This window comes from Crocodylus porosus, unplaced genomic scaffold (genome assembly GCF_001723895.1).
Source record: "Crocodylus porosus isolate Cpor-Errol unplaced genomic scaffold, CroPor_comp1, whole genome shotgun sequence".
NCBI lineage: Eukaryota > Metazoa > Chordata > Crocodylia > Crocodylidae > Crocodylus > Crocodylus porosus.
The window spans coordinates 89,047,018-89,069,784 of record NW_017728947.1 but is presented as its reverse complement, the minus strand read 5'-3'; the positions used below and the strand labels follow the sequence as shown (position 1 = coordinate 89,069,784).

At 40.5% G+C, this 22,767-nt stretch overlaps 1 protein-coding gene across 2 annotated transcripts in view; it reads left to right on the top strand.

Annotated features, from left to right (window-relative positions):
• Positions 1 to 22,767, top strand: part of TRIP11 (thyroid hormone receptor interactor 11) — a 66,441-nt gene that overhangs the window by 15,312 nt on the left and 28,362 nt on the right. Inside the window, exons 6-11 of one of the 2 annotated variants that reach the window (XM_019552425.1) lie at positions 3,785 to 3,950; positions 6,276 to 6,644; positions 8,895 to 8,935; positions 10,355 to 10,450; positions 12,647 to 12,853; positions 19,556 to 22,570. In XM_019552425.1, coding sequence (XP_019407970.1) covers positions 3,785 to 3,950; positions 6,276 to 6,644; positions 8,895 to 8,935; positions 10,355 to 10,450; positions 12,647 to 12,853; positions 19,556 to 22,570 — 3,894 coding nt within the window. The remainder of the gene's footprint in view (positions 1 to 3,784; positions 3,951 to 6,275; positions 6,645 to 8,894; positions 8,936 to 10,354; positions 10,451 to 12,646; positions 12,854 to 19,555; positions 22,571 to 22,767) is intronic. The other variant, XM_019552426.1, reaches the window with a different exon arrangement.

Genomic DNA, 22,767 nt, shown 5'->3' with positions numbered 1-22,767 from the left:
CTTGGGTAACACCAACAGTGAAATGATAGTGTTTAGAATTCGAAGGTAGGAAGGAGAACGTTAGAATTAAGACACTGAACTTTAGAAAAGCAATCTTTAAAAACTCAGGGAACTGGTGGGTAAGATCACGTAGGAGGCAGTCTGAGGATTCCTGGAAAGCTTGTACCTTAAGGATGCTGTATTAAGAGTACAAGAGCAGGTTATTCTAGTGCAGGGGTTCCCAAACTGTGGTATGCATACCCCATGTGGGGTACATGGGAGAAATTGTGTGATGGCAGGTTTAATTTTCATTATAATAATTGGCATTTAAGGGGTTAAAATATAAAACATATGCTGGTAGGGGTATGCAGGCAACTGGTAAATCTGGAAGGTAGTATGCAATAAGAAAGTTTGGGAACCTCTGTTTTAGTGCAAATAAAGGATAGGATATGCCTCAGGTGACAGGCCTGGCTAACTAGCAAACCCTTCAGTGACATGAAACACAAAAGGAATCTTACAAAAAGCTGGGCTGTGACCAGGTACTCCTTTCAGCAGTAAAAGGAAGACCAAGAAAAGTGTAGGTCCCTTACTCAATGCAGAAGGCAATTTTGCAATGGATTCTGAGAAAGCTGAAGTACTTAATGAATAAAAGTTCAGCTACCTGATGATAAAGCACATCTGGCATCAAGGACAGGGGAGGAGACAACCTGGAATAGCAGAAGTACAAGTTAGAGATTGCTTAGAAAAGTTGAATATTTTCATGCCAGCAGGATTGAATGACAATAACAAAGTGGTGGACTGCTCACAGGGACAGGACAGTGGATATAGCTTTGTGTTAGCAAGGCTTTTGCCATTGTCTTTATGGGCATATCTTAAACTACTGCTGTCCTTGTAGTGGAAGCACATTGACAAAGCTGTCATCCTTCTACTTGACCTGTGGCAAGGTAGAGTATTTTTAATGTTTTGGGCAATATACTGGTAGTTGTATATGTGGGTTGTAGCTGAAATTCTTAAGAATAAATTATACAAACACTTGTCTAGGATGGTTTAAATAGGGATGATTCTGCCTCAAGCTCATGGTTGGACTGGATAGCCTCCTCAGGTCCTTTTTGAGTCCTACTTTCCTATGACATTCTCATTAGTAAGCTAAGGAAATACAGTCTAGGTGAAATTACTGGATACAGTACATAATTGGTTGGATCATTGTGTTCCATGAGTTAGTCATCCTGAGTTAGGGTTGATGTCTAATTGGGAGGAGATGTCACCTAGGGTTCCCCAGGATTCTGTCTTGGATCCAGTACCATTTAAGATCTTCACTAGTAAATTGGTGGCTGGGATTGAGTGCACTCTTGCAGAGACACCAGGTGAGATGGAGTTGCATGGGATGGAATTGCAGATACTTTGGAAGATAGAATTTGTATCCAGAATGACCTTAATGAACTGGAGAAACTTTCTTCCTGAATTTTCATTTAATTTCAGACCAAGGGCAAAGTCCTGCACTGAGAACAGAACAAGCACATGACTAGGCAAGGACTGGCTAGGCTGCAGTATTGCAGGAAAAGGACCTGGGTCCTAGGAGTTACAGAGGACCTTAAGCTAAATATGAGCTAACACTGCTCTTGTTTAAAAAACAACAACAACAACAAAAACTAATAACATACTGGGCTGTTTTGAATAAGAACATCACTTGCAAGTCAACGGAAGTGATTCATTCACCCTGTTTAGGGTTGGTGAGGCCTCGCCTCGAGTGCTCCTTTCCAATTTTGTGCATTGAACTTCAAGAAAATGGGGAAATCAGAGTCCAGCAAAAAGGAACAAAAATGATCACGAGTTTAAGAAACATGACCTTTCCTATGGGGAAAGGTTGGAAGAACTGGGATTATTTAGTCTAGAGAAGAAAAGACTGAAGGGAGATTTGATAAGTCTTCAAAGACCTGAAGGGTGGTTATGAAGTGGATGATGATTGACTGATTAATCTGTTGCTACAGGGAACAGGACAAGGTGAAATGGTCTTAAACTGCAGCAAGGGTACTTTAGATTGGATATTAAGGACTTTCTTACTCTGAAGGATGTTAAGTTTTGGAACAGATTACCTTGAGCAGGGGTTGGCAATACACAGGCTTGATTTGGCCCATGGAGTCACTAGATCCTGCCCATGGAGTTGAGAGGTGTGGCTTTGCCCATGCCAGGGCCAGGCAGCAAGGAGCTGTGCCAGGGCCAGGCAGCTTCCAGCTGTGCCCACATCCCTGCTGCTGCTTTCTGCCTCTTGGCTTCATTAGTTGGGTAGTTTTGGTGGCATGTCAGTGACAGGAGGCTTTGACTGTCCCTGCACTAAGACCAGGCAGCTGAGAACTGCGCCCACACTGCCAGCACTTCCCCCAGCCTCCTGCTCCCCAGGTGTGATATAAGTGCAGCTTCCAGCCGGTGGGGAGCTGCTCTGGGGCCAGGTAGCTTCCAACTGTGCCTGTGCCACAGCCAGGAGTGAAGGAAGAAGAGAGAAGCAGCAGCCACACAGTTGCAGTTTGCACATGCCTGGCCCCAGTGTAGCTCCTTATGGGTTGGAAGCTGCATCTGTGGCACAGCTGAGAAGCAGGGAGTTGACAGAAGTGTTGGTAGTATGGGTACAGTTCCCAGGTGCCGGGTCGCAGTGTGACTATGGGGAAAGTCCTGTGCTGCTGACACTGCTGAAGACACCTGGACTGCATTGGACCACAACTGGGTTGTTTCAGTCTGAGTGTAAAAGGTTGCTAGTCCGACCTAGGGAGGTTGTAGAATCTTACTTCGCTGGAATGGCTTAAGCAAGGGTGACCCTGAATTGAGCAGCAGCTTGGGCCAGAAGATGACCTTTCAGGTTTCTTCCAGCTCTCCTTTAATATGGTTATACCACAGAACCTTGCATCCAGAACAGTATGGGGTTTTTTTTTCAGTAGTTGTTGGACTCTTTTAGGGTGTAGCATGCTGAATAAGTGGTATATTTTGTTGTTATTCAAACCAGCATATTCGGTTTAGGAAGCTGAGGATGAACTGAAAGTCTTTATCACTGCTGGTTATTAAGCATTATTTTGGATTGTTTATCTAGATCAGGGGTGTCAAAGATGCAGCCTACACAACCCCATCATCTGGTCTTCCGTGCTTCCCCTGGATCTTGAGCTGACCCACAGACAGCAGCACACAGCACGTGAGGGCTGGCCCCACTTGCTGGCCCCAGGATACACACTGCACACAGTGTATACTCCAGGACCTATGTCGCATGAGTTTTGGCTTTCCATTTCCTGATTATGCTGACAAGTGAACTTGTTTACTTGCTTGTCAGCAATACTATACATTATCAGTGTTGGGGTTTTCTATATAACGCTATTATAGAATCCTTCATTAACAGTGTTTGGGTTCCTTTTTGTTGCTGCTATATAGTAGAACTAAAAAATAATCTCTTGACATTGAGACTACCTTCACCTGATTATATTGTAATTTAATAATAGGGTTAATAATGGAAGAAGGAAATCCAAAAAAACAATTTAGTCTTCTCATAACCTAGTAACTCACTTTGCCTATGTGCCTAACCTTGTAAGCTCTTTGGTACTGTGTTTATTTCTATATCCTGTATCATACCAGACTGTTTGCATAAATGACTTGGTTTAAAAGGTGTGTGCTGTTTTAGTTGTGAAATATTTGGTATATCTCTGTGGTACAAGGCCTTAAATTTTCCTAGGTACAAGAGAATGTCCTTTTTAAAAACATGCATACAATGCAATAGAATTTTCTGTTCTGTATTTCATAATTGTTTTTGTCCAATCACACTTTTTAGGAATTGAAACAGAATTTAAGTCAAGAAATAGATGAACATCAACACGAGCTTTCAGTATTACAGGATGCACATCGACAGAAATTAGTAGAGCTAAGTCGTCGACATCGAGAAGAATTAGGAGAATATGAAGAGCGAATTGAAGAACTCGAGAATCAGTTACAGCAAGGTCTTTATTATCCTGTGATCATTCTGTTTTATTAACTGCTGTTTTTAGTTTTCATTTATAAGGAAAATATCAAATCCTATAAAATGAGCAGAACAATTGGTGTTTGTTTCCATGAAGACTACTTTAGCTCTTCTTATGTTACTTTGGCTATAATTGACTTGAACTGGATTTTTTTTAAATATCTAATTTGGTTCTTTAGGATTTTTAGCTCTCCATCACACAGATTCTGGCCTAGATCTTAAATAAAAAAACCTTCAAACTTGTAGAACCATTTTTCACTGATATGAGAGTGCTTCTTGTTGAATGTTTTTTTTTTTTTGTTCTTCTACTTCTGAAAACTACCTAAGTTTATCATAATCTGCTAAGCTTTTTGCTGGAGAACAGAAACATCTCTTTGCTTGTGGAGTTTTTCTTAAACCTTTAAAATTTTCACCTTTATAATGTATATCCATTTAGAATCACATTTTCCATATGCCAGGTAGTACACTTTAAATCAAGCTTATTTTCAGCTTTTTGACATGCTTCGGAGGAGACTGCAGAAAACACAAGGTTAGAACTTCTTAGGAGAGAAGTCCTGAAGACATAAAGTCAATGGACCACTTAATGTAAGCTCAAATTTGGTGATGAGGTTTTCATAAGTGCCTAGATGGATTGGAAAGTAATTGAAACTGCTTGACACTTACCAGCAACGAGTCCTTAGTTTTCTATCTGTTTGTTCTTGTAATGAGGTTGTGTGTCTAGACAGGGAGTCAGCAAACTTTTATTAATGTAGGCTGCTGGTTGTGACCTGGGCAGTGCTGCAAGGCATCATTCCCCTCCAGCCTCTCCAGCAAAGATGAGCAAAGGCTGCAGTGAAGAAGAGCAGCCCTCATAGGCTGGAACAGTTGGCTGAAGTGGCCAGAGGCAGTTTGCATGCCATTAGCAAAATGTGGACTGGATTGAATGGCTGGGGATTGGTTGGTTGTGCCCTTAGCAGAATGCAGACTGGCGTTGGACTTTTGTGGGCCAGATGCAGTCCTTTTGCAGGCCATATCTGGTCCACAGGCTGTACGTTGCCAACACATGATCTAGATGCATAAAAATGAACTTTTGTATGCCTCCAGTTAATTATGTCCTCTTCTAGTAAAACTTCTGGTAACAAACTTATAAAATTCATGCTTGAACTTGGAACTTGTTTTTCAGTGTACTGCCACCCAAAGAGTGCATGTTATCTTTTGAGCAAGGGCCAAGAGACATGCAAGGTGGATAAACACAAGTGGGCAAAATGCTTTTTAAGGGCTTTGCAACTTCTTGAAGTCTCAGCTAACAGTGACAGGGAATTTATTGAAGGATCCAGATGCCTGCTAAAATTGTTCTCTTGTCTTCAGTTTTACAAAATAATTCTTTTAAAGAATCTTGGATAAAATCAGAGACATAAGCCGCACATCTTTTGCATAACAACTCGGCTGTAATATATGTCATACTACTTGGTACAGTATATCTGTGCAAAATACTGTGCTGTACATTTGTTTTGGTGTTCTACCCACTGGGGAAACAACTTCGAGTAGATCCTGGAAATTCTTGTCAGAGTACACATGGACATAAATTGCCGAGTCACGTGCCTTCATTTCAAAGTTTTTATCTACAGTTTTGGCTTTCTGTCCTCCGCAGCTGTACAGTTGTTTTAAATGCTTGCTTTGTAAGTTGCTTTGCCTGCACAGCTCTGTGGAGGCCCTTAAAGTTTGAAGCACCTTTAAAAAGAAATGATAATGTATGCTAAATATGGTCTTGATGTGGAAAGCTTTGTACATCATTTACAGTGAAATTGGCTAGCCTTGTGTGATGGGCAAGTTAACACCTTGCATAATAATTTGTCTGCTTACTTTAGATTGAATTATAAATTCAAAAATGATACATAAAGTAACCATACCCAAAAGTTGCAATCATACATAGTCTATGGTTATTATAAGAATCTGTAGTTCTTGCACCCATTTAGTAAATTCACGAACTAATTACAAATATAAAGCCAAAACCCTGAAGCATTAAAACCTGCCGATGTAAATACATCTCAGTGTAAAATTGTAGCCTATAATAGCTGTTTGTTATTTCTGCTAAATTAAAAAGAGAAAACTGACAAAACATAATAGCATTTACTTTTGAACGAACACAACATAATGATATTATGGTCAAAACTATTATTTGGGTGACTTATTTTTTCTTGATAAAATGTATAACTTAATATTGATTGGGATGCTGTCAGTATTTTTGAGGTAAAGTTTACTAGAAGCTTTCCATGGAAGGGCCTTGTGATGCTATTTTACTGTTATAAACTCTCGTGTCTTTCAGGAGGTGCAGGCGCTGAAGTTACTGATCATTCTAAAATAGGTGAACTGAAAAAGATCATTCAGAACCTACAAACTGGAAAAGCAGAGATCATGCACAATATGAAGGAACTGGAGGGTCACATTAAAGAACTAAATCAGAAACTAGCTTCTGCAGAAGAGAGAAATAACATCCTGCTTAAAGAGCAAGAATTGGTAAAGGTGGAAAAAAGCCAAATAACGCAAGAATATGAAAGGCTGAATTCTGAGTTTAGTAAGCTTCAAAATTCTGTTGCAGAGCAGGAGACTATTCTGAAAGAACAGGGGGGGAAGTTCCAACCTATGTCATCACCTGTGGAGGAAGAAGTGCTCAGACTACAGCAAGCACTGTTGGGTATGAAAAAATTGAACTACTCAAAAGATTATATGTAAGAATAGGCAGTTAAATACCATGAAAACAGCTGCTTCTTAAAAAAAGGGTTGGGCATTGAAAGGATTAAGTGAAAGGAGAAACAATTAGGACTAATTTTGGCTCACTGTGATGACTTAGGAGTTTGACTAGTTTAGTAGCTACCTAGCAAGAATATTTTTTTTGTTCTAATAAGATTAAAAAATCAGCTGAATGTATTAAAATTGATTTAAAATTCCAGAAATAAATAGTACACCAGTTCTAAAAACGTATACAGCGTTTTCACCAACATTAATAAAACTCATGTCTAACTTAAGGTTACTTTGCCTGTTTAGATTTATTGGCATACTATTGGCAAATTCGTACTAGTTGAATGCAATTATACCAGCAAAGCTGCTCTCTCTACTGGCATAGTAGTTGGAAACAAACTAGATCAGTAAATCATAATTTTTCCCTTAACTCTCTCCTATAGCTTCTGCAGGCACAGCTGTTGTTACTTGGAGCTGATACTGAATTCTGTAATGTAGACTAGGGGTTTACCAATAAAGATTTTCTTGGCTGATGCCAATAGTCAACTATTAACCAGCTACATTGACTGATACCGATCCAATAACCAGTATTTACTAATAAAGCTTGTTGAATCGGCTTTAGTGCAAGTGTCTGCCCCCACCATTTCTAAGTGTAGAGATGCTGATACAGGAGATGCATGTAAAAGTGCCCCGTGCCAATCGCAGCTCCTGCCCTTCTGCCCCAGCTTGGGGGGCAGCTGCCTGAGCCTAAGGCTGCCCAGGGCTAGGTGGTCGCTTGGCCAGACTCCCTGCTGGGGGAAGGACCCTGCTGCACACAGCGGGGAGGAGTGGTTGCCTCAGCCCCTGCCAGGCTGTGCCCCTGGCCCCTGGGGCACAGACCCCTAGGCATTGTGGGTTGAGTTGCAGTAGGCTAGGCTGGGCCGGGCCAGGCTGGGCAACTCAGCTCTGCCTGCCCAAGTCCCATCTGCAGGGTGTTTTACAGAGCCTGTCCTGGCCGTAGTCTGCACCAGTGCTGGGGACACTGCAACAGCTGCTCTGCTTCCGTCCAACCTGGCCCACTGGTTAGGGGATGGCATGTATCTAGGGCCAGCCCAGCTCGAGGGAGAGAACCCAGGCATCAGGGGGCCTCAGCCAGGATGCATAATTAAGTATTGGAGATAGTTACCAGTTACAATGGCCAAAAAAAGCTGGTAGCCAGTAATGTAAATTTCCCTTTTATCAGAATGGCACCAATAGGCAACTGATATATTGGTGCACCTCTAAGTAGACTTGGCCTCAGATAAAAATATTTTAGAGAGAATTCTGACAAATCTCTTTCAAATATCACACGTGTGAGAGGCGTTAAATATTTTTACAATTTAAGTTTAGGATTGAAAGAAAAGAAGCTAATAAGTATGATACTAGAACAATATCACAGTTGCCTTGGGGCATATAAAAATGATCTTTCCTACTTGTTTGGTTTGTTTCTTCCTATTAATCCAAATCTCTTTACTTCCTTCAGGATCTATGTCCTTTTTAAATTCCCTTGTTCCCAGCAACTCAGTGCTAGATACCTCCTAGAGAGTCTAGAGGTTCTTCATATGTCTGAACACAAGGCTTTCTAAATATAAATCATCCCCTTTTCTCTGGCATTATTCTTCTTTTTCCTACAGAATCTCAAAGAGTTCTCTGCAGGGCCTGGCATTTTCTCACAAAATATAAGAGGGAGCACCATGGATGGTCCCCATATTGAATCTTCTCAAAAGTGAATATTGAGAGGATTATGGAGCCTATTATTTATGGGCCTTTTCAAGGCACTCAGTCTGGGAAGTCATTGGCATCATGCCCGCAACAGGCAAACAGTCTGTGCCCAGATGGTATGGGTTATATAATGGTCAAATATTTAGTTCTTTCCTTTTAAGCAATGTCGTCTTTGGAGTTTATAAAAAAAAAAAAAAAAAAAGGAGTCTTAAAGGTTCATTCAGAGTTACTTTTTACAGACAAGCTCACTGATAAGCAGTGTTAGGAACATATATTGTACCCTATCACCTTAGATTCTAACTTAGGACTAATAAAACTTATTTTGTTGTTACTAATTTGTTTTCTTACTGTTATGACATGTTCATGGTGTAGACTAGGAGTATTTACTGGGCATGTTAATTTGTGTTTTGTTATTTCATCTTCTCATTTTCATAAAAGATAATACATTTTCTTGGTGTTTTTACAGATGCAGAAAAAGAAATACTGAGACTTAATAGCTTAAAGCAGGTAAACGATCTCTGAATGATGCCAACACTAAAGTTGTAATAATAAAACTAACTATGAAGCAGCAGACAATCTCTTGAAATTGTTTTTTACTACAGATTTTTTTGAATGTTTTTCATTTCAGTGCATGTTCAATTTTGGTAATTAAGGAAATAATTTAATATAATAAAAGCCTTAGTCTGTCTGTCTGTAATGCTTTTTTTTGCACTCTGGTTGTCTCGGCAGCTAATCACAATGATGACTGAAATAACCAATCAGAGTGCTCTGCACAGACAAGCCATGATACTTGTAACTGAGGGGCCAGCAATGCTGGCCTTGCCCCCCCCCCACTCCTTGGAGGCAGAGGACAATGGCAGAGTGCTGCCATGATGGTGGGGACGGAACGGGGAGCGAGGCCAGCAGTGCTGGCTTTGCCTCCCCACTCTGGTGGACGGAGCCAGAGGCAGAGTGGCGGCACTGGGTGGTGGTGCTCTGTCCCCACATGCCTTCCCCCCCGCCCCTTAGTCATGAAGGGCAATGGTGGTGATGGACTGGGATGGCAGAGCATTGCTGTGACAGTGGGGACAGAGTGGGGGGGGGGGGGGGGCTGGGGCTGACCTTGCCCTCCCCAACACCCCTGGCCCTGTTCCTTGGGGGCAGCAGCACGGGGGCTGGCGGTGTAGTACTGGCCTTGCTCCTCCACTCCGGCTTCACTGCCACTGCCGGGCCCCAGCAAAAGATGTCAGGAAGGGGGAGAAGAGGGGGAGGGAAGCAGGAAGTGGATGGGAGAGCACAGTGGTGGTGCCCTACTGCTGGGCCCCAAGAACACCCAGGAGGGACAGAGGGAGGGCAGTTGGGGAGAGGGTTGCACACAACTGGATGTGCAGCAGTGGCAGCGCGGGCTGTTGGGTGGTGGCTGTGGCTGCCACGTGCAAGGTTTCCCCTCCTCCCCCAGACCAGGGAGACAGTGGTGCCATGGAGTGGAGGGTGGGGGGCGTCTGGGGCTGGAGGCAGAATGGGAGCAGCATGGGTGGTGGGTGACGGTGCTCCTTCCCCCACTGCAGATGAGCAGCTGGCTAGTGTCATATTAATAGTTTAGAGACTAGACATAGAATGGATGGGGAGGACATACTTATTCTGATTACACAGCCTGCTTTGTTAAAAGGAAGTTCTGGAACTTTAAGCAACAGGTTACTGTTCAATTTTACATAGCATATATATTTATGGATTTGAGTCCACCAAGAATTCACATTTAGACTTCTAGGTTTTTTTTATAAGACCTAAAATATCACCCGTTTTCAGATTCTTCTGATGTTTTCATTTTTCATTTTTGTATGCTCTTCTGTAATACAGAATACCTGCAGATACTATTTTTTTATGCTTTGATCATAAGATCATAATTCATTTGAAAATTTTGATTTTTATGAATTCCTGTTTTTATAGGCTGACAGTTTGATAGGTGCAGGAGAAGATTTTCCAGAAGTTAAAACAAATATACAAGTCCTAAAAGAAGAAAATCATAAGCTAAGGAAAGAGAAGGTATGTTTGGTGGAACTTTTGTGCTTTTAGTTGTATGTACACTTTTCTGCATCAGAGGAAATGGGAACTAAAGCATTTTTCTCTATCAAACACTGTACATACACTCACATGCATATATTTTCATTATTCTGTTTTAAAGTTTTCAAATTAGCCTTAAACTTCTATTTAAAAAACGTGTCTGTCATCCCTGCATTTGGACGGAAAGGTGTGTTCAAATATAACATCACTTAAAATATATTTATCTTCCAAACATATATATGGAAGTATCATAAATTCTTATTTTAAAATGTAATTGTTTCAGTTAAACACTTGCATTAATGTAAGTGATTCTGAGTTGTTTTGTCACTGTATTTGTCTCTTCCACTGACCTGTTAACAGCAAAAAGTCTATTAGTTAATGTGGCATGAACATTTTGCTTATGTTATAAATACTACATGCCAGAAACTGATGTATATTGCATTTTAATGTTGACCACTTTTTAGAATTTCCTTCAATGTTATATTCCTTTTGGGTGTTGACATTTAAAAAGGGACATTTAAACCAGTATTGCTGGCCCTATAGATGTAGCTTTCTGCCAGTGTTCGTTTAAACATGGTTTATCTTCCAGTGTAGCATTGCATTGTATTTTTCCAAACCTGTTTGCCATTATTTTCACCCCATCTGGACAACCTGCTGTAGCAGAGACAGTTTATAATATTGCACTACAGGTCCAAAAAAAATAATTTTCTGGAAGTAGGTTATTAGGGTACGCATGTTGCAGCTTGCTAAGCACCAAGATGGAGCAAAGATTTTCTTGGAAATGCTGGTTAACTTTTGACAGGATTTCCTCAATATTTGATAATTACAAAATAGCTAGAATTCAGTTTAGCTTACTGGGAGGACTATGTGCCTGGAAGCACACTTCCGTGTCATACCGATTAGGGGTGTGTGAAGTATGCCGTATTTGATTCGGATTCGGATTTGGCCCATTTCAGGAGACAGTGGTTTGATTAGTTGATTCAGATCACTGTCCCAATTCGATTCAGCGAAATCCAAATCTGAAGATTCGATGCTGGTTCAGAGAACCAGCAATTCAGTCATAGACGCAGCTTCAAATGTTTTTTGTACGTACCTCCAGGTACCAGCCATGGCTTATGAACACTAAGATGGTGGGGCAGATGGAGTGTCCCACAAGAGTGTGGGGGGCCCCCCCGCGTGCTTGGTGTCAGACCCAACCCACTGCAATCCCTCCAGCTCGGCAGTTGGCTGTGGTGGACCCCGAGTACCACCCCCAGACCCAGGAGGCACCAGTCCACCAGGGGGAGGTCCCCTGTGCACTCTGGTGGACCTGGAAGTACTTCTGGTCCACTTCCAGGTCTGCCACTGATTACGCCAGAGACCCCCCCTACGTTCCTGTGAGACGCTCCATCTGCCCCACCATCTCAGCGTTCACGAGCCACCTGGTACCTTGAGAATGTAGAAAAAGCATTTAATGCTGTGTCTATGTCCGAATCATCAAATCTCTCTGAATCAATTCGGAGGGTTCCGATTCGATTTGGAGAGATTTAAGGGTCTCCTGATTTGATTTGGATTTGGAGATTTGTCTGCCAAATCAAATCGGCGACCAAAGCTTTGCACAGCCCCAGTACAAATACTGTTGCACAGCTTCCAGCTGATGCAGTTAGGTAACTTAAGTGGAGCTGTTCAGCACATTGGATGTCACTTCTAGATACTGAATATGCAGTCTGACCTGACCTAAAACTCACATGGTGTTTTTCTTCCTTTGTTCCTCTGTCATGTAGTTTGCTCCGCACCTAGGTCACATCTATTATGGAACTATGAAATTTTACTCCCCTGAGAATATGTCCTGAAGCGGTAGATATATTTCTGTTTAACTTACGGGTAATGTGACTCTTGTGTACAGGTATAAGTTGTTTTGGTATCTTTGTGATGAAAAGATAAGCATATATCAATGAGACATATTCTTTAGAATGAATGAAGAGCACACACCAACTACAGAAACTTCCTCAGCCTGACGAAGGGTTTTTAAAGCTTAAAATTTTTTCCAACAATTTAAGCTGGTCTAATAAAAGATATCAGATTCACCCAAAGAACCTTGTCTTAATTGGGATAGAATTCAAGTAACCTTTTTAGGGTTTCTGTACTTTAGCAAACTAAAATCCAGTATTCAGAATGCATTTTTATGTTCAACTTAAGGAAGAACTTCAGAAGGAACTGTTGGACTTCCAACAAAAAAACGCAGATGTTACACCTGCTTCAACTGAAGATCAGACTTTGGAATTAAATCAGTTAAGGCAAGACTTGGAGAGGAAGGAGCATGAATTCAATGAAAGTATTTCTGAACGTGAAACTCTAAAAACAGAATTGGAAGAACTGGACAAGCAGAACCAGGAAGCTACACAGGTAGCAAATATACAGAGAATTGCTGAACTTCTTTACATTTTAGTTATTAAGTCTGTGATATTTCATCTTTGTTCATGGATGCCAGGGGATTTAAGGGTATGCCTACATTGCATAATCATGTTCCACGCTGTGGGGGCTCCCACAGCAGGTTGGGGCACCTGCATTGTAGCAAAGATGGCTCGTGCAGTGCAGCAGTGGGGAGAGGGGGAGTTTGCTCAGTGGTGTGTGCAGTTGGCACAGCATGTGGCTGGGGGGGCCTGCAGTGCCTGGTCACTCAGAAGTTGGACAGCCCTGATGTAGGCTGAGCTGTAAGGCCAGTGCAGCAGCGTATTAATGTATGTGCAGTACCCGGGAATGGCTTAGATTCCTCTGCCTGCAGATTCATGGAAGAAAATTTGTAAGGAGGAAAGGGGCAATGAGGCTGTGGAGGGAGATAATGGGAGTTATGTAGGGTTTATGTACATGTCTCGCACTACTCCACCTGAACTCTCCTTTCACCCCAAGCCCTGCCTGGGGTTCAGTCTCTGTTTCTTGTTCTCAGCTGTTTCCTTTGATGTGATGGTGGCAGCAGGGGGCAGCAGAGAAACTTGTCTATGAACAGTACTCTGCAGTCTCTAAATTTACTTTCTGGTTTCCTGACTCATAGGGATCAGCAGTGTTCTGCCCATTGATGTTTAGGGCTGTCTCTTCAGTTTTGGAATAGACCATATGTGAGGTTACAAAAGGGTTTGGTTTGGGGTTGGGGGTGCCAATAAACAGATTCTCAGTCCAGGGCCACACCAGAGTCTTCAACCAGCCCCAGTGTAGTCCTGGGGCTGGGATCTACATTTGCTGGGCCCAACCCCAGTAATCATGCAAGTCTGGAACCAGCTCCAGTGCAGTCCTGGGGCTGGGACTGATAATCAGCTCTGATTGTCAGTCCTAGTTACAGGATTACACTGGAGTTGTTGAGCTGGCTCTGGTTACTCTGCTACACATTTGAGTTTAAACATTATGGAAACCAGTTGCAAAAAATGTACACAAATGTTGCACATTTTTGTGTAACATTTTTATGGTGGGCATCCAGGTTTTTGTGATGCTATTAATTCCTTGACCCTGGAGAACATGCCCTGAGACTGCTCACGTTCAGTCAGGCTGCAGGTGCCTGGCTTTCAACTTGCTGGTTCAGGGAGAGCCTGGGATTGTGTCCTGCCATGCACATGTGGGATAGCGGGTGCCACAATTCTTTGGATTAGGGGTCAGATCCCATTGCACCATTAAATGAACATGTGCCTCAGACTATGAATGCTCTTGCCATTATGCTGTTGCAGCAAAGCTAACCACTATCACCACACTTAAAAGCAAAGAGTGAGCTAATCACCTGTACACAAAAAGGCATTGTAGGGCAGGGGTTCTCAGCTGCAAATCAGTCTTGCATCAGTGTTTAACTGCAGATTGCATGAGTGTCAAAGATAGAAAGAAAGTTGGGTTCCAGGCACATTCCTGTTTCTTAGCAGTTGGTTTAGGTATTTCCCAGTGCGGGGGATTCTGAGACATCTAACTCCCTATCTCTCTAAAATATAGGGGGAATTAGGGGCCTAACAGGGGTTAGGGGTTTGTGACTTCTACCTTCAGAGCTAAATATCTGACTTCTAAGTCAGAAGTGCTCAGAAGTACTCAGTATTACCACATAAGTCGTTATTGTGAGCCATTTTTGCTCCTTAAAAACTTTCTTCCCATCTGGTAAACTGTCCTGGAAGCCCTAACTGTATGGGGATCCAGGGCTAGACAATGGCAGGAGTCCTTTTGGCATTGGAACTGTCTCCTTTTTCCTTTGTTGTCGTGAGGCAGAAAAGGAACTTGGGAAAAAGAGGCCACGCTAGCCTGGGTAGCACAAGTGAATTAGAATCTACAGGGACATGTCATCTAGCTCTTGCTGAAATTGCAGGGAGAATATAGGTATGAATACTATGTACCCAAACAGGAATTCTGTCTGGCACCTGGAAACAGTGAATAGGTAATTATTAATTTACGTATAAAAATAAGAGTAATGAATGGAGCAAACACAAAGGTGGGGAATTAGGAGGAAGTCATTCCTGACCATCTTGGACAATAACATTAAAGACTAGCTGGTGAGACAAATGAGAGAATTTTTAAAACAAAGTACATCAGCACAGCCAGGATTGGGTACATCACCTTTATTTTGTGCATGTTTTTCATAAAAAAAAAAAAAAAAATTAGTTCCTCCTCCTGTATGAATAATGAAACAAAATCAGTATTTTTGCTTCCAGTAACCAAAAAAATTAAACTCTTGACATTTGTATTGGCACCATTTTTACCTTAATTGTCACCAGGTAGACTGAATGAAGACAAGCCATTGTAGCTTCCTCTTCTATTCCTGGCCAGGATACGTTAATTTCCTGTGATGGTTAGTACTGCTTAATGTTGTGAGGTGATCTGGCCTCCATTTGCTTTACATGGGTTTTCTAAGTATCTAATGGTTCCTGTAGCCGATCTCCAAAAAAGGTTTAAAAACCTGAATTCTTAAACATGTGTATAACAGTGGCAACTAATGATCACAATTATGTGGCATCCCATGATTTAAGGCACATAGTAAATAATACACAACAGTACAAAAACTTAAAGGTTGTAAAGTTTCATACAAACTTAATTCATCCCCCTTGTGTGAATGCCTTACGATACATTACATAACTGCATACCTAGTTGCATGCTGTTTTTTTACAAGACTGCAGTAGGTATACAGGATGGACCCTAAGTGATAGCTACTCAATATTTCTTTTTATCTTTATTCAGTATGTGGCTCCAGTTCCTATCACTGCATATCCAGAAACAGAATAATTTATTCAAATATTTTCCATGATGCTGTTTCTTAGTTTTTTTATAAACATTTGAAGACTTGATTTTTAATAAAAATGAGGTGATATTGTTATCTCTATTTTGCACCTTAAAGTCTTATTGGCAAATGTCAGCTAATTTCCAGTGTCTGGTTGGAGAGCACTATAACCTGTTTTACTTTTTGTAGAGAACACACGAAGTTGTATGATCAGAGCAGAGCTTGCATTTGATAATAGTTGTATCTGTGAATGCTTAATATTTCTGCAGATCAGATCCTGGGTGTTTCTAATTGTATACCCAGAAAGTGAGGAACACTCAGTGGCCAACTATGAAAATGTTGTTCGTTTAAGCTGACCAGCATCACCTAGGCAACCTTAATTCAGGTGTTTCCTAAATTTTGATTTGGCAACCTACTGCTCCCTTAGAAAGTTACATGTAAAAAAAAACAAAACCCCAAACCCTGCATTATGTTTATGTAAAAAGAAACCAAAAAACCCCAAACCCAAAATAAAGACAAAAAACCCTTTATACATGGAAAAAAGGAATTTCATCTTGTTGGCTCCCTGAATGGGTTGTTAGCAGGCTACATCTTCAAATGTACAGCTGAGGTGGCCAGCCTGCAGCATGTATGCCACAAATAACAAGAGAAACCTCTGTGTGGCATGCGGCAGATCAGAGAGGGGATGGCAGCACAGTGGCTCATGGGGCAGAAAGTAAAGCAGCAAATCAGGTAAGAAGCACAGGGAAGGAAGCAGAAAGCAGAGCAGCAGACCACACAGGGAGCACAAACTTGGGAACAGGAAACAGAGCAGGCAAGAGCATGAGATTGGAGTAGCACTGACACAGGGTGCGGGTCTAAATGTGGCACAGCTGCCATAAGGGTTCATCCCCACTGATCTGCAGCTTCTCTACTATTTGAACTAATGGAGTAACTGGTCTACTGTTATGACCTTTCAGCGGCTGAAAGCTGGCAGTGTAACGAAGCCATCAACAAGGCCAGTTGCACCTTATCGTGCATTAGCAGATGCATGACCAACAGATCAAGGGAGGTGATGCTTCCCATCTCTGAGGCATTGGTCAGGCCACAGTTGGAGTACTGTGTCCAGTTCTGAGTACCGCACTTCAAGAGAGATGTGGAGAATCTGGAGAGGGTCCAGAGGAGGCAACTCATATGATTAGTGGCCTCCGTGCAAGACCCTACGAGGGGAGGTTGTGAAGGCTGAAGAGATCCAGATCCTTCAAGAGACATCTGAGGAGAGACCTTGTAGCAGCCTATAAGTTTATCAAGGGAGGACAACAGAGAGTTGGAGATGCAGTATTTACTAAGGCATCCCTAGGAGTAACTAGGAATAATGGGTACAAACTAGTGGAGAGTAGATTCAGGTTAGACATTAGGAAGATATTTTTCATAGTAAGGGTGGCCAGAATCTGGAACAGGGTGCCAAGAGAGGTGGTGCTATCACCTAGCTTGGAGGTCTTCAAGAAGAGACTAGATAGGCACCTGGATGGGTCATCTGACCTCAGTCCTTTGCCTGCCTGGGGCAGGGGGTCAAACACAGTGAGCCTTTGGCATCCCTTCCGACTCTACAATCTATGAATCCATGATCTCTTAGAGGGAGAATGAAGACCAACTTTGTCTGTGGGTTTCTAAGTTGTTTGTTAGACAGTAAAACAATGCTTAGGTCCTTAAGGATGATGTGTTTTAATATTTATAAATGTTTCTGCACTGTCCATTTCACCTCTTGGCCCACTTTGGATCCTGACCTCCCTCCTGCCTGGGCATCCTGAATTGGTCCCTGCCACCGCTTCATCTATCGCTGTTTGTTTGAATCAAATGCCTTCCTTCCTCATGCTGTTTGAGGCAACATGTACCAAAGCACAAGAGACAGTTTTCCTTTTCTTAGTGGCACAGAAACCCCCAGCAGCTGGGAGAAGTGATTGCAAAGAAAGTCTCTGAAGCTTTCAGCATGGAACATGCTCAGCTCTTGTTTCTGTGTGGGGTGGCATTTATTCAGTCTTCAGCACAGAGGAGCTATGAGGGGGGATCTGGCTCAGTGATGATCAAATATTTGGAGAATTTAGCTGCAAATCTCTTTAACAAGTTTTTACTGTGCATGTACATAATTGAAATTGTTTAAAGAGTAGAACTTGGCCAAACTGGAATATGGTTTTTGCCATAGGCAGAGATGTATTTTGCAGTTCTGACTGTATGCCCACTTTCTTCTGCCATGCCACAGAATTTCAGATCCCTACTCAAAACTTTAGAGACAAAGCTTTAGTGAAACAGTTGTAAGAATATTTTTAATACAGACAAAACGGCATGTGTGTTTTTCCCCCCCTACCCCCTTGATCTTGTTCTTAAAATATGAATCAACTATTTTAGCTGAAACTTCTTCTGAAAAAATTATCACCTTTAGGGAAATGGTTTGTTTGGCACAGTTGAATTATAGCAGAGTTCATAATGGAAAGTATTGGGCAGTCTTAACTAGATGTGTCTCTGTTTCCAATACCTATAATAAATTAGATGTTTCTAAAATATTAAGTCCTGTTCTGTTACTGCTACATTAAGGATTTTAATTTTCCAAAAATACATTTGACCTAGATAAATACTGAAAAATTATTTTCTGTGTCTCAGCCATACCTTGCAGGTGTGGGCTTTTTTCATGACTAAAGGCACTGAGTAGATCAAAGAAAGTTTTCGTTTGAAGTATAATGTCTTTCCCATTCTTCTGCTGAATTATTCCAGTATATGTCAAAACTTTCTTGAGAATTACTGACATCCTGCATGGAGGTGCAAGCATAGCCAAAGAGCAAGCTATTTGGTGGGGTTTTTAATTGGTTTGTTTTACTTTAAAAGAAAGTAAATAGCTGTCTACTGAACAGCAGATGCCGAGAAAATTTGGCTTTGCTGGTGTTGAGTTCTAAATGAACATATCTTCTCAATAGAGAGAAATGACTGTTTTGTCCACTTTTCAAAGTAATCACTGGTCCATATTTTTTCAGGGTTTCTTTTAATAAGTGTAGGAGTGGGTCAGAAATATTTTAGCACTTGTATTAAAATTATTAATTCCTAGTTGGGATGAATATTTTGACAAAATCTATAGTAGGGAGGCAAGCTTTTCTACCTGCCAGGGAATGTTTGTATTCATAAATAATGTTATGTATTATGTAGATGTATCTGACATTAATCATAGTTTCTTTTTTTTCCCCCTTCATTTAAAGCTTCAATGGCTTTAACTAGCAGTACAGAATGTGAGGATTCATGGCAAAAATGAGTAGTTAGTGTATCCTAATTTTGAATTAACCCAAAACCTTAAATGTTTTATTTACAGGGGTGTAGATTGTAGCCATGTTGGTCTAAGGACATAGGCAGACAAGGTTCTTTGGGTGAATCTGATATCTTTTATTAGACTAACTTAAATAGTTGGAAATTTTTTTTAGCGAGCTTTGGGGTTTAAAAAACTTTGTCAGGCTGAGAAAGTGTCTGGAGTTGGTGTGTGCTCTTCCTGAATGGAATGAATAGTAAAGAAGCTAGAGGCTGGGCTGGTATGCATGCAAGATATTATACTTAACATATATTTAACAAATATAAATGTTATATTTAACACTTATGATTTAACATTCTATTTAACAGTAGTTATATTTAACATTTGGAGAATGGAATAAAGATTAATTCCACAGGTTTGATGGGATAGGTTTTAGTCATTTGCAACTGACTCCTATTTCTGCCAACCTTTTTTTTTTTTCCTTTAAGGAAAAAAATCTTAATTCTTAAGTTGCCCAAAATGACGAAGGGTTGAAATGAATAAAAACTGTTGTTTTACTGGCTCTATTTCTATCCTAACAATTTTTTCTCTGCATTTTTAGCATATGATTACACTGAAAGAGCAGCTATCAAAACAGCACACAGAAAGTGATAGTACCATCAACCAACTAAAACTTGATATAGATATGGAAAAAAGGAGAGTGTCCGAACTGGAAGCTGAGAAGATGGAAATGATTAAGGAGCTTGGAGTTCAGAAAGAAAAATTGACTCAGTGTACATTTGCGCTTAATGATTTACATATGAGTAAGCAGGAGCTTCAGGATAACATCAAGGGCCTACATGAAAAGCTAAAGAAAGCCCAGGATTGTAACTTAAATAATAAAAAAGAAATTGCAGAATTGCAGCAAAAACTGAAAGAAAAAGAGGAACTTTCTGTATCCCAGAACGAGTTAACCAAAATAAATAATCAGGAATATAACATTAGCTGTCAAGAAAAAGAAGCAGAAATTGCAAAACTGAATCAAGACATTGCAGAAAATAAGCAATTAAATAAAATTTTGGAGAAATCTGTGTTTGATCTCCAAGCAGAAAATGAAAATCTGTCTGCAGACTGTGAAGAACTAAAGCGGCAGTTGCATGAAGCCATTATGGAGAAGAATAAAATTTCCTTGGAAAAAGGTACTATGCTGGAGGCTTTGACAATGGAAAAAGGACAGTTGAAAGCTGAATTGAATCAGACTGAAAAGAGGCTGTTGGAACAGGCACATAAATATGAGCGAACCATTGAGGAATTAACAAATACACGTAGCTTGAACACCACAGCATTACAGCTAGAACATGAGCATCTGATTAAACTCAATCAAGAGAGAGATTTTGAAATAGCAGAACTCAAAAGAAACATTGAGCAGATGGAAACTGACCATCAAGAAACTAAAGAGATGTTGACAACTAGTTTGGGAGGACAAAAGCAGTTGACAGAACTCATAAAAGAAAAAGAGGTGTTTGTTGAAAAATTTAAAAATCAAGCAATACAGGTGCAGCGAGAACTTGAAGAATATATTAAGGCTTCCAAAAAGCATGAGACTGTAAGACAGAATTTAGAGGAAAAGGACAGAAATCTTGCAGTGATGAAAGAAGAAAATAATCATCTAAAAGAAGAGATTGAAAGACTGAAGGACCAGCAAAGCAGATCTTCAGTTGTGGCTGAGCCCAAAACTTTAGATATTATTACTGAACTTGAAAGTGAGATAACACAGTTAAAACTAATAAAGAATAATCTTGAAGAGGAAATAAAGTTTCACAAAAAAACAATTGAAGACCAGCATCAGAAAACAGTGCAACTTCAACAGTCTTTGCAAGAGCATAGAAAAGAAATAGATGAATCTAAATTTCATTGTGAGCAAATGAATGTCACACATGAAAAACTTTTCTTGGAGAAAGATGAAGAAATTAAAAGTTTACAGAGAACAATTGAACAAATTAAAATTCAGTTGCACAATGAGAGGCAAGTCATTCAAACAGATTCCTCTGATCTCTTTCAGGAAACCAAAGTCCAGACTCTTAATGGAGAAAATGGAAATGAAAAACATGATTTATCTAAAGCTGAAATTGAAAGGCTGGTAAAAGGAATAAGAGAGAAAGAAATGGAGATTAAACATTTGTATGAAAAGAATGTCTCTCTGACTCGACAAATTGACCAGTTGTCCAAAGATGAAGTTGGTAAACTCACTCAGATCATTCAAGAGAAAGACTTAGAGATACAAGCTCTCAATGCAAGAGTTTCCTCTGCATCTTACAGGCAGGATGTACTATGCCTTCAACAACAGCTGCAAGCTTATGTCATGGAAAGAGAGCAAGTGCTAGCAGTTTTGAGTGAAAAGACTAGAGAGAACAGCCAGTTAAAAGCAGAGTATCATAAAATTATGGATATGGTTGCTGCTAAAGAAGCAGCTTTGATAAAGTTACAAGAAGAGAACAAAAAATTATCTAATAAGTTTGAAAACAGCAGCCAGGACATGTTTAGAGAAACTGTTCAGAATTTGTCTCGTATCATTCGAGAGAAAGATATTGAAATTGATGCTTTAAGTCAGAAATGCCAAACTTTATTGACTGTCCTACAGACATCAAGCGCAGGTACTGATAATGGGTCAGGAGGTGTTAACAGTAATCAGTTTGAGGAGCTTTTACAAGAACGTGATCAACTAAAACAGCAAGTTAAGAAGATGGAAGAGTGGAAGCAACAGGTTATGACAACTGTTCAGAACATGCAACATGAATCAGCTCATCTTCAAGAGGAGCTACATAAGCTTCAAGCACAGATTTCAGTTGACAGTGATAGCAACTCTAAATTACAGCTAGATTATAATGGCTTAATTCAGAGTTACGAACAGAATGAGAGAAAACTGAAAAGTTTTAGTCAAGAGTTAGTACAAGTTCAGCATAGCATAGGACAGCTTCATAACACCAAGGACCTTCTTCTGGGAAAACTTGATATGGTAAAGCCACCATTGCAGATGGCCTCTTCTAGTGTTTTACAAGCTTCAGGTATTCCAAGTGGTACTCCTGAAATACTCAGTGACCACTCCAAGCAACTTCAACAGGAATTGGAACAGCTGAAAAAAATAGTTCAAGAAAAAGATGCAACTATCAGAACTCTTCAGGAAAATAATCAAAGGCTATCTGATTCCATGGCTGCAAAATCAGAGTTAGAAAGAAAGGGCCAAGAGGAGACTGATTCAGAGATGAAGCAGATAAGGGGAAAACATGATGTTTTGCAGAAGTCTCTTAAGGAAAAGGATCTCTTGATTAAATCTAAAAGTGATCAGTTGCTTTCTGTAAATGAAAATCTTAGTAACAAAGAAAATGAAAATGAACTTTTAAAACAAGCTGTAACTAATCTTAAAGAAAGGAATCTAATTTTAGAAATGGACATCCGTAAGTTGAAAGAAGAAAATGAAAAAATAGTTGAAAGGTGTAGAGAGAGAGAAACAGAATTCAGAGCATTACAAGAGACTAACATGCAGTTTTCAATGATGCTGAGGGAAAAAGAATTTGAATCCCACTCAATGAAAGAAAAAGCTCTTGCTTTTGAAAAGCTATTGAAAGAAAAAGAACAGGTACGTGGATAATATTTAATAATTCTGGTAGTTAGGAATTTTAAGGGGGAAATACAGATATTTATTTTTGATTGGAAATTGTAACTGGACATTCCCTAGGGTTGTCATAGCACCCCTTTGGTGGCCACCTTCCTCCTGTCCAGCCTTTGCTCTCACCTCTCAGGTTGTTCCCCTGATATCTCGCTTGCCACGCCTTG